This window comes from Mirounga angustirostris, unplaced genomic scaffold (genome assembly GCF_029215605.1).
Source record: "Mirounga angustirostris isolate CCGP_5_RB_7025 unplaced genomic scaffold, mMirAng1.0.hap1 SCAF_7, whole genome shotgun sequence".
Classification (NCBI taxonomy): domain Eukaryota; kingdom Metazoa; phylum Chordata; class Mammalia; order Carnivora; family Phocidae; genus Mirounga; species Mirounga angustirostris.
Window position 1 is genome coordinate 154,086,337 of NW_026991715.1, and position 12,076 is coordinate 154,098,412.

The 12,076-nt window shown below is 45.8% G+C and overlaps 1 protein-coding gene across 1 annotated transcript in view; it reads right to left on the bottom strand.

The window, feature by feature from the left end:
- PLEKHG4B (pleckstrin homology and RhoGEF domain containing G4B) overlaps positions 1 to 11,543 on the bottom strand; it is a 76,328-nt gene extending 64,785 nt beyond the window's left edge. The window contains exon 1 of the mRNA XM_064596927.1: positions 11,349 to 11,543. Within this exon, the coding sequence (XP_064452997.1) occupies positions 11,349 to 11,387 (39 nt within the window). The 5' untranslated portion in view covers positions 11,388 to 11,543. The remainder of the gene's footprint in view (positions 1 to 11,348) is intronic.
- Positions 11,544 to 12,076: the final 533 nt, after the last annotated feature.

Genomic DNA, 12,076 nt, shown 5'->3' on the forward strand with positions numbered 1-12,076 from the left:
GATAATAGCCATTTTTCCCGCTTAATTTATCTGGAAAACCCTTTGGCAGGAAAGAAAAGCGCTCTTGAAATGTGTCTGCTCAACCAGATCTGTGGCTCTTCATGTATAAAGACAAAAACTTACCTCTTCCCTCTATGTTTTGTGTTGTCTTTTTTTGTTCACATCACTGTGAAATTGAGCCAAATCAGCCACTCGCAAAAGCACAGTAAATTCCCTTTTGTCTGAGTCCAGCTGCTTCGCCGGTCTCTTCCGGCAACACACCTGGTCTCTCCTCACCTTTCCCATGCATGTGTCCAACAAACAACTAATAGTCTTGAGGGAGGATTGAAACTAGTTTTTCTGACCAAAGACATGTGTTCTTTATACTTTTGGATACATTCCAACGCGAACAAAGGAGGAGTGGGCACAAACATGCTAGGTGGGGGTGTTACATTGTGTATTTGCACCAGTAGTTGAGAAATGCTACCCTAACCTCTCTCCAAAGCATCCTGTGAGCAGAGACCCAGCCACTGCTGTGATGAAAGTCAGGAATCAGCCTAATTTGGGCTCTTCAAAACAGGAGCACAGGTATCCTAGAAAAGTCCCTCTCAGACAGTGCTTCTCAGCCTGATGGTGGCTTGGAGGCAGCTGTCACCCAGATGCTCATCTGATTTTAACCATTAAGGTGAGGCAGCTCCAATATGGTGCTCATGGAAAACCACAGATATACTTTTAAGTTACAAATGATTCTTGTACTTTTCCTGAAGGACTTTGTGATTTAAACAATCTTCAGTCTGAGTGGGACGGGTGCTGACTGCCGACACTGGGCTGAGGTTGTTGGGGAACTGGTGCTGGGTCTAGGCTGAAGCACTTTGTCTTTCCCAGAGGGAGGCTGGAGCGAAGCCTTCAAGTTTGCAGAAGTTCTGGCTAGGAAGGCTCTATAGGGACATCTGATGAGGCTGCAGGAAGGTAGATGGAACTGGCAGTTTAGTTAAGCACAATTTAAGGTATTTTAAGGGGAAATGCAAACTCTGTGTACATGATAAGAACAACAAAGAAGTTATTCTAATTTTAGTATATGTGCTGCCGAAGCGAGCACCAAAGAAGTTATTCTAATGAGAAACCTGTGACAAATCCTTTCCCAATGTCCGGGGCCCAGCAGGTGGCTTACTGACTCTTGGGAATCCAGAACGGAGGAGTCCTAGGGGCACAAAAGACAAACACAGAACAGAGGGAAGGAAGCGCTGGTGCACACTGGGAATCCACTGACAAGATCCGAGACTCCCAGTGGCGGCCCAGCTCAGTGCACAGGAGCCTGGTCCTGGCAAGGCCCTAACAAGTGGGCTGGTGCACGAGGACAGGGTGCATCCACACCTGCTGCGTGGGCACTGGTGGGCTCCACGGGGCAGGGGTTCGCTGGGGGCTGGGCAGTCAGCACGTCTGCACGGTCTGGCTCTAGAGTGCTCACAGTGGGAGTTAGAGCACCTGCTCCATGATCATCCTCCATCCACAGTGGGGACCTACCCCTGTTGTTTAGAATACTGTTTCCAGGAGACAGTGACACCCAAGTCAGGCTGGTGACCCCGCCCAGGGCTTCCCAGACAATGGGAGTTCTCACCTGTGGTCCTGAAAACTCAAAGCGCTCCAATTTGGACAATAAGTGACAGGGCCAGTCATTGGTTCTGATGAATCAACCCCTTGTTTCTGCTGTCTCCTCCCTCCTTGTCTGTGCACTTTCTCATTAGAAGCTGCTCTGCTCACAGAGGCACCCACTGTCCTTTCCACACTGAACACCAAAGTGCATTCATTGAGTACCTACTGTGTGCAAAGCATTGTGAAGGATACAAAGATTAATGTCCGGGGCTGACAGCCTGGCAGAGGCTGTAAGACAAGAAAACCATAATGCTGAGGGGGAGTAATATTACAGGAAGGGAAGAAAGCACCTCTTGTATGCTTAATGATATACCCAACAATGACAGTATGATGGACACTGACATGTGGGGTCTGGTGTCAGGCACCTACTGAAACATTTTATGTGGGTTAACCTCACACAGATCTTCTATTAACTATTTTTCTCTAGCCAGCTACATTTTAAAGTCTTAGAAATTAGTTTTAAAGTTCTGCTGATGTCCTAGTAATTTTGTATTTTTGCCTTTGATACAAACTTTTTTCTTAAAAAGGACATTTCTCATTTCAAGACTTAACATTCTTAAAATGTATTCTTGTACAGTATAATGACATTTAAAAGCAGAGTTATAAAACTCATTCCAAATCCTAAAAAAAAAAAAAAATACTAAGAAACCAAATCTAACAGCATTATTCAAAGGATTATTCACTATGACTAAATGGAATTCATCCCAGGAATGCAAGAGTGGTTCAGCTATTAATCAAGATAAAACATCACATTAATAAAACAAAGGAAAAAGCCCATGATCACCTCAAATGATACAGAAAAAGCACCTGACAACATCCAATACACTTTCATGATCAAAACATCTAGAAAACTAGGAATAGAGAGGATCTTTCTCAACAGGATAAAAGGCACTTATAAAAATCCACAGCTAACCTCATACTCAATGGTGAAAGACTAAAAACTCTTCCCTTAAGATCAAAATCAAGGCAAGGATACCCCCTTTCCCCACTGCTATGCAACACTGTCCTGGAAGTTCTAGCCAGAGCAGTTAGGCAAGAAAAAGAAATGAAAGGAATGCAAATTAGAAATAAAGAAGTAAAATGATTTCTATTCGTCAATGACATGATCTTATATACAGCAAATCCAAAGGAAAGCTACCTAGAGCTAATAAATTGGTTTAGCAAAGTTGTAGGGCACAAGAGCAACAGGCAAAAATCAGTTGTGTTTCTCTATCTTAGCAATGAACGATCCAAAGAGGAAATTAATAATTCCATTACATAATAACATCCAAAAGAAATAAAATACATAGGATACATTTTTTCATTTTATTATTATTTTTTTATTTTTCATCATGATAAGTGTACTCTTTAATCCCTATTCCCTACTTCCCCCATCTCCCCACCCACTTCCCCTCTGGTAACCATCAGTTTGTTCTCTATAGCTAAGAGTCTCTTTGTTCGTCTTGCTTTTTTTTTTTTTTCTCTTTGCTCATTTGTTTTGTTCCTTAAATTCCACATGAGTGAGATCACCTGGTATTTTTCTTTCTCTAACATATTTCACTTAGCATTACTCTCTCTAGCTCCCTCCATGTCATTGCAAATGGCAAGATTTCATTCTTTTCTACAGCTGAATAATATTCCATTGTTATATATATGCCACCTCTTCTTTATTCATTCCTTAATTGATGGACACCTGGGCTGCTTCCATAGTTGGGCTATTGTAAATGATGCTGCAATAAACATTGGGGTGCATGTAACCCTTTGATTTAATGTTTTCATTTTGGGGAGGTAAATACCCAATACTGCAATTACTGGATTGTGGGGTAGTTCTATTTTTAATTTTTTGAGGAACCCCCATACTGTTTTCCACAGTGGCTGCACCAGTTTGCATTCCCTCCAACAGTGCAAGAGGGTTCCCCTTTCTCTACATCCTTGCCAACACTTGCTGTTTCTTGTGTTATTGATCTTAGGTTCTGACAGATGTGGGGTGATGTCTCATTGTGGTTTTGATCTGCTTTTCCCTGATGATGAGTGATACTGAGCATCTTCTCATGTGTCTGTTGGCCATCTGTATGTCTTCCTTGGAGAAATGTCTGTTCATGTCTTCTGCCCATTGTCATCAGATTACTTGTTTTTTGGGGTGTTGAGTTGTACAAGTTCTTTATATACTATATATACTTTGGATACTAACCCTTTATTGAATATAACATTTGCAAGTATCTCTCCCATTCAGTTGGTTGCCTTTCAGTTTTGCTGTTTCCTTCACTGTGCAGAAACTTCATATTTTGATGTAATCCCAATAGTTTATTTTTGGGTTTATTTCTCTTGCCTCAGGAGACATATCTAGAAAAATGTTGCTAAGGCCAATGTCAGAGACTTTACTGCCTGTGCTCTCTTCTAGGACTTTTACGGTTTCAGGTCTCACACGTAGGTCTTTAATCCAATTTGAGTTTATTTTTGTGTATGGTGAAAGAAAGTGGTCTAGTTCATTCTTCTGCATGTAGCTGTCCAGTTTTCCCAACACCAGTTGTTGAAGAGACTGTCTTTTTCCCACTGTATATTCATTCCTCCTTTGTTGAAGATTCATTGACCATATAATTGTGGGCTTATCTCTGGGTTTTCTGTTCCATTCCACTGACCTCTGTGTCTATTTTTATGGCAGTACTATACAGTTTTAATTACTCCTGCTTTGTAAGATAACTTGAAATCTAGAATTGTGGTATCTCCAGATTTGTTTTTCTTTTTCAACATTGCTTTGGCTATTCAGGGTCTTTGTGGTTCCATACAAATTTTAGGACTGTTTGTTCTAGTTCTGTGAAAAATACTGTTTGTATTTGGATAGGGATTGCATTCAATCTGTAGATTGCTTTGGGTAGCACAGACATTTTACAATATTTGTTTTTCTAATCCATGAGCATGGGATGTCTTTCGAATTCTTCGTGTCATCTTCAATTTCTTTCATCAGTGTTTTATAGTTTTCAGAGTACGGGTCTTTCACCTCTTTGGTTAAGTTTAATCCTAGGTATTTTATTATTTTTGGTGCAACTGTAAATGGGATTAAATGAGACTGTTCTCTTATTTTCACTTTCTGCTGCTTCATTATTAGTGTATAGAAATGCAACAGATTTCTGTACATTGCTTTCGTATTCTGTGACCTTACTGAATTCATTTATCAGTTGTAGTTGTTTTTTGGTGGAGTCTTTAGGGTTTCTATATATAGTATCAGGTGTGCAAATAATGAGAGTTTTACATATTCCTTACCACTTTAGATGCCTTTTATTTCTTTATGTTCTTTGATTGCTGTGGCTAGAACTTCAAGTACTATGTTAAATAACAGTGGTGAGCGTTACCTAAGATACATGTAACCAAGGGAATGAAAGACCTGAACACTGAAAACTACAAAACACTGCTGGGAGAAATTAAAGACACCTAAATAAATGGAAAAACATCCCAGGTTTACAGATTGGAAGACTTAATATTAAGATGTCAATAATATTCTAAAGCAACCTACAAACTCAATGCAATCTCGCTCAAAATTACAATGGCTTTTTTTCCCCCCCAGAAATGGAAAAGACAATCCTCAAACTCATATGGAATTGCAATGGACCCTGAACAGCCAAAGCAATCCTGAACAAGAAGAACAAAGTTGGAGGACTCACACTTCCTGATTTCAAAACCCACTACAAAACTACAGTAATGAAAACAGTGTGATCCTAGCATAAAGACAGACATACAGACCAACAGAAAAGGACCGAAGATCCAGAAATAAACATATACAACTACAGCCAATTGGCTTTCAACCTGGGTTCCAAGACTATTCAATAAGGAAGAAACGATTTCTTCAACAAATGGTGCTGGGAAAAGTGGATATCCCCATACAAAAGAATAAAGTTGGCTCCCTATCTCACACCATACACAAAAGTTAACTACAATGGATCAATGACATGAATATAAGCACTAAAATAATGAAACTCTTAGAAGAAAACATAAAGGCAAATCTTCACGATCTTGCAGATGGCAACGATTTCTTAGATATGATACCAAAAGCATGAACAGCAACAAAAAATATATAAATTTAACTTCATTAAAAATAAAAATTTGTGCATCAAAGGACACTATCAAGAAAGTAAAAGGAACAAAATATTTGCAAATCATATATCTGAGGAGTCTAATATCCAGAATATATAAAGAACTCTTAGGACACAACAACAAAAATATAAACAGCCCAATTTAAAAATGGGCAAAGAACCTGAATAGACTTTTTTTTTCAACAAATATACAAAAAGATTGTCAACATCAGTAGTCACTAGGGAAACGCAAACCAAAACTACAATGACATATCACTTCATACTTATTAGAATGACTATAATAACTTAAAAAAAGAAAATAACAACTGTTGGTAAGGGTGTGGAAAAATTGGAACCCTCATACACTACCAGTGGGAATGTAAAATGGTTCAGCTACTGTGGAAAACAGTTTGGTGGTTCATTAAAAAGTTAAACATAGAATTACCATATGAACCTGAAATTCTACTCTTAGGTATATACTCAAAGAAATGAAAATACTGCACACACAAAAACTTGTAAACACATGCTCACAGCAGCACTATTTGCAAAAGCCAAAAGATGGAAACAGTATAAATGTCCATCAACAGAAAAATGGATACACAAATTGTGGTATATCCATGCAATGGAATAATATTTGGCCTTAAAAAGGAAGAAATTTCTGACACATACTACAACATGGATAAAATCTTGAGGACTTTATGGTAAGTTAAATAAACCAATCACAAAAAGACAAATACTGTATGATTCTAACTATATGAGGTCCTTAGCGTAGTCACAACCATGAGGACAGGACGTAAAATGTTGGCAGTCAGGGGCTGGGGGGAGAGTAGGAGTCACTGTTTAATAGTGACAGTGTTTCAGAGTCACAGGCTGTAAGGATGGATGGTTTGAACATATAAACTGTATGTTGTATTCATTTCAGCACAATAAAAAAGTGACACACTGTATGGTTCCACTTACATGGAATAATCAGAGTACACAAATCCATAAAGACAGCAGACTAGTGGTTCCAGGGGCTGGGAGGGGGTGGAATGGGAAGAAACTGTTACATGGGTGGGGGATTTTACTTTGGGGTACAGAGAGGTTCTGGAACTAGGCAGAGGTGGTGGTTGCACAACACTGGGAATTGTACTAAATGGCACGGAATTGTTTGCTCTGAAACGGTTTATTGTATGTGAATTTCACCTCAAAATATTATTTAAAAAAATTAGTTCCGGGGCGCCTGGGTGGCTCAGTTGGTTGAGCGTCCAACTCTCCTTTTCGGCTTAGGTCACGTTCTTGGGGTCGTGGGATGGAGCCGAGCCCCGCATGGAGCTCCATGCCCCAGGGAGAGTCTGCTGGAGATTCTCTCCCTCTGTCCCTCCCTCTGCTGGAGCTCTTACACTCTTTCTCTCTCTCTCTCTCTCAAAAAAAGAATAACTCTTAAAAAAAAAAAGTTCCAGAACGTTTCGGAAACTGTGCTAGTATCTGTTTTCCTTGTTCATTGCTGTTGCCCTACCCTACCAACACTTACTTAAACATTGTGCTTTGGGGAGAGGTTGTATTCTGCCCACATCACTGGTCACCAAGATCCTCTGGGCCGGGGTCTCAGAAGATCACAGTCTCTGGACACACGAATATCAGTTTGAGAACTAAATGCTCACTCTATTACCCAGTGTGGTGCTCTAGGTGACTGAACCCCAATGACGCTTTCTGTAGTTTTTCTGAGTAACCCATAAGGAAAGCTATGGGACCCTTGAACTCAAGTTGAGTTCATGGCCTATTGACTTGGCACTTCCACAAAACATTTCTTCAAAAAAATACACAATTATACTGTTAAAATAATACATAATTATAATTGTAATTCCTCTTCCTGGTGATATCTGTTGAGTGCCAAAGTACCTTGAAGATAACTTCATTGGATATTTTTCCTTAAATGATTTCAAAAAAATTAAAACTCAATTCTTTTTATCTCTTACTTGTAGGAAACTCTCTCTCTCTGTCATAGAATCACAGAATAATAGTTAACATTTATTGATCACTTCCTATATACCAGATGCTGTTTTTTTTTTTTTTTTAAAGACTTCATTTACTTGAGAGTGAGCAAGTGCATGAGCGGGGGTGGGGCGAGGGGCAGAGGCGGAGGGAGAAGCAGACTGCCCGCTGAGCAGGGAGCCCGATGTGCGACTCGATTCCAGAATCCTGGGATCATGACCTGGGCCGAAGACAGACGCTTAACCAACTGAGCCATCCATGTGCCCCTACCAGACACTGTTTAAGCACATTATAATGCTATTATCATCCCTATTCTAAAGATGGTAAGGTTGACGGGCTTGTCTGCCCAGTCACTCAGTGGGGAAACCAGGGTTAGAACTTTGCCTGCACAGCAGGCATCCCCAACCACACGGTGCCACACTGCCCTAGGTCTCATCCTAGCAAGGGACAGAGCTGAAGAGATCTTTTCATTCTGCAGCTGAACGCACCTTATGGTCTGCAGCCGTGCATGGCCTGGGTCAAAGCTGTCTACCAAACCACGATTCCTCTACTTGACAGTAAAGGGATGGGTCACCCTTCTTCTGACTGTCCTTTCCATTCATTTAAAATTAATTCAGGCATTTCTTCTCTCCTGCTCTGCGCACCATTGTCCACCCCAAAACACACACACACAGCACATTCATTACCTCACACGGGGTCTTATCAAGCCTTTATAGCTGTCTTGGACCTGCTTGGAATATTGCACACTGAGACAAACAAGGTTTCCCAGACTCAGCTGTAATCCAGGTGCTCCCTTCTGAGGATGTTGATTTTATTCTTGAAAGTCACAGGCAGTGCTGTTAACTTGGGTCAGGTGGGAAGCCGTAGACAGGCATCCCACAGGGCAGGTACTGCATCTGTGTGGCCCACAGAAGGTTGGGGCTGGGCAGGGGAATAAAAATGGGTTTTATAAGAAGGGGAGGGTGACCACCATGTGACAAATATTTGTTGAGCGCCTACTTTATGCCATGCATTATGATGCATGGGAAAACAGGGAAATAAAGCAAAGCCGGCGCTGCCTGGGGAGACAGGCAGTCAACAAAGATCAGGCACAAGATGATGTTAGCTCAGACTCTGCCATGGAGGCCCTCCTATGGCAAAGCCAAGCAGGAAAGGGGCTGGGGGTGTGTGGCTGTGGAGGGGGTATAGGAGGGATGACCAGGGGAGCTTTCTGAGGGTGACGCCTACCAGGGTGGGGGGTCTCTGGGTCTGGGAGCCGCAGACAGGGGATGTTTCTTTGGAGGAAGTGCACATACTTGCTACCTTGCTGACCTGAACAACTCTACTTCAGAACTTAAACTTAATTCATGTCCCACACTGCTGTAGGTATTAGATTTAATCCCTGTCTCAGGCCTTAGAAATGTAAGATGTTTTAAAGTCACGTAAAAGAAATTTACCACAAAGTAGCTTATGCACAATCTGATTTTCTCAATGCTGGGGAAAATTTTGTAAGGTCAGACGGTATCTGAGAGCTGAGAACTTGGGCCCAGGTGTGAACTGAGGTGCCTAGAAACACCTGGAAAGGTATTCCAGCTCTCAGGACAGAAGAAGCCTTCAACGTAGGAGCCTTGAACTGAATGATGACCTGAGTTACCTTTCAGGAAGCATCTTCACATCAGTCTTTAAAGTGAACCCATACGGTGCTCTGAGGTAGGTGGGCCATGCATTATTCCTGTTAATGAGCAGAGAGGCTGAACTACAAAGCCAAAGGGCAACAGCTAATAGAGGGTGGATGGGTGCTCATCAAATCTCCAACATCCCAGGTCTGTTCTCCACGCAGCAGGTCAGGGCCCAGAGCCTCTTCCCCACACCACAGGCACCTGCCCTCCTTGGCCCCTGGCAGGGTAGATGGCAATGGCAGGATGCCTTCTGCTCACAAGACCACAGATTCTCAAGGTGCCCCAGGATCCACATGTGCAGGACAGGATTTGCCACCTCTCAGCCCACCCCTCTGTCCCCCCCCCAACCTCCCTCACCCAAGCCTCTTTCTCTTCATTCCCCACCCCCTCAGAAGTGTGCTGGGCTCTTAGGTCAGACCAACCATCCCCTGGGCTCATTCTTATCTGCTGGATCAGTGAGCACCTGTCTGTGCACACCTGCTGAGTGGCAGGCCCTGACAGGGGTGGAGGGATAGAGGAGAGGAAGAAGCCCAGAGCTGACGACGGGGCAGGGGGGTAAATCCTGAGCAGGGGCTCACTGCTTCAGGGCTGCCTCTTGGCTGCAGAATGGGTAACTAGCAGGTTCTGAGTGATTTTTATTTTCGTTCCAACACAGAGACAGGACACATTAGCTCTGTTTGGAAGGAGGGAGGTGGTGGCGTGTGAACTGGGCTTGAATTATTCTCACCAAAAACGCTGAGATCTGGGATTCTGAGATCTGGATTTCCTGTGTTTGCTGGATGATACAACCAGTGAACACACATCTCAGAGAGCCTCAGGGCAAATTCAGGGCCAACTTTATTTCCTTAGCCTGGCATTTTGGGGATGCTCCACAAGTAATACAGTATTCATGGGAGACCACGCAAGGATGCCACAGACACAAAGGCCCACGATTCACAGAGGCCATTTCAGACCAGGCCCGCAGGACTGGGATAAAACGATGAGGTCTGTCCTCCTAATCACAGGTTAGCTGGCACCCAGGCCCACCAGCCCACTGGGAAACTCAGGGCTGTCCTCCCGAGGCCCCCCGGGACCACCCACCTGTCCCCCAAAGCACAGTGAGACCAAAATGTGGCGCTGCCTCAGAATCAGAAGTGGGTTTAGGACCTCGGTCTCAGATGCCCAGCACAGCCAGTCCAGGTCTGATTCCACCGGGAATGGAAACGTGTGGCTGTTAAGTATCTCAGAACCTGAGTGTATTTTTACTAAGAGCAGAGAGTGGCATCTCCAGATCCTCCTCACCCAGAAGTCCTGTGACTCTGAGGCAGGCTCAGGGAAATGGGAAGCCCAGCGTCACTACCGCCACTTGTGACATCTCTACGTGAAGCTGAGAAGCCAATCCTCCTCTGAGCGCCCACAGCCCTGCCTAAAGCTCAGCTAGTGTAAGCAGCAGATTCGTAAGCTGTCAGTTATGCAGTTTCACCTACGTTTAACTTAATTTTTTAATTGTATGTTTCCGTTTTTAATTAGACCCCTGAAAGTACCAACTAAACTTTTTAAGGAAAAGTGCTGTTGCTAACAGGAGTAGAGCGTAATTACTACGCCAAGCAGTCTGTAACCCAGCTTCCCAGGAGAAAGGGGGGACAAACCCAACGCACTGCCGCATGTCGCACGAAGAAATACGAAGCCGCGTCTATGCCACTCTTCCAAACCCCAAAGGACCGCCTCGTTTCCTGGGCTGCGGTCGTTACTGAAATCAACCGAGCTCCAGCGTGCACGTCGGTCTTGGTCCGTTTGGGGCACAAGCCCTTTGTCTTTGGTTCGCCCTCCCGGTTCCCAGCTCACGAGTCGCAAGAGGATGGAGCAGGTGCTTCCAGCCCCGCACCCCCTCCCCGACCCCCCGTCAGACCCCGCCACGCAGGTCTGTCTGGAAGCCGCAGGTCTCATGAATGTTCAGGAAGCTAAGGCCAAAGTTTGCGGGACTGGCCTCTGAGCGCCTGGAAGTCCTGCAGCGGCGGCTGCAGGCGCCCCTCCCCGGCCCCCCGCCGCCGGACCCTACCTCGGTGCCGGAGCCTCCGTCGGCCGCGCTGAGAGCCATGGTGGCGCCGCCTGTGACCGGCCTCGAAGGAAAACGTCCCCGTGAGGGCCACTGTCCGGCGCGCCACTGTCCCGGCGCCGCGCCCCGCCGGAGCCCGAGACGCGAGCCGGACCCTCCCCGCCCCGGAAAGCGCCCCTCCTCCGCGGGGGCAGACCCTTACCCCTGCCGACCCCTCCCCGCGGGGCGAGCTCCCTCCCCCGGCGGACCCCTCCCTCCGCGGGGGGCAAACCCCTCCCCCTGCCGACCCCCCCCCCCCCGCGGAGCGAGCTCCCTCCCCCGGCGGACCCCTCCCTCCGCGGGGGCAGACCCTTCCCCCTGCCGACCCCTCCCCGCGGGGCGAGCTCCCTCCTCCGGCGGACCCCTCCCTCCGCGGGGGGCAAACCCCTCCCCCTGCCGACCCCTCCCCGCGGGGCGAGCTCCCTCCCCCGGCGGACTCCTCCCTCCGCGGAGGGCTCCCCTTCCCCGCCGGACGGACACCCTCCCCCCCGCAGACCCTCTCCCCGAGGGCAGACCCCTCTACTCGGCGGGGGGCGGAGGGGCTGGGAGGGCTGCGGGGAGGGGGCGCCGCTCTCACCTCGCGCAGGCGCACGCAGCGCGCAGGTGCCCTCACCTGGGCGGCAAAGGGGGCGGGGGCGCAGGGCTCCTCCCTCCGAAGCAAGCGGGGGTGGTGGCGGGGCGTTTGCTTTTAC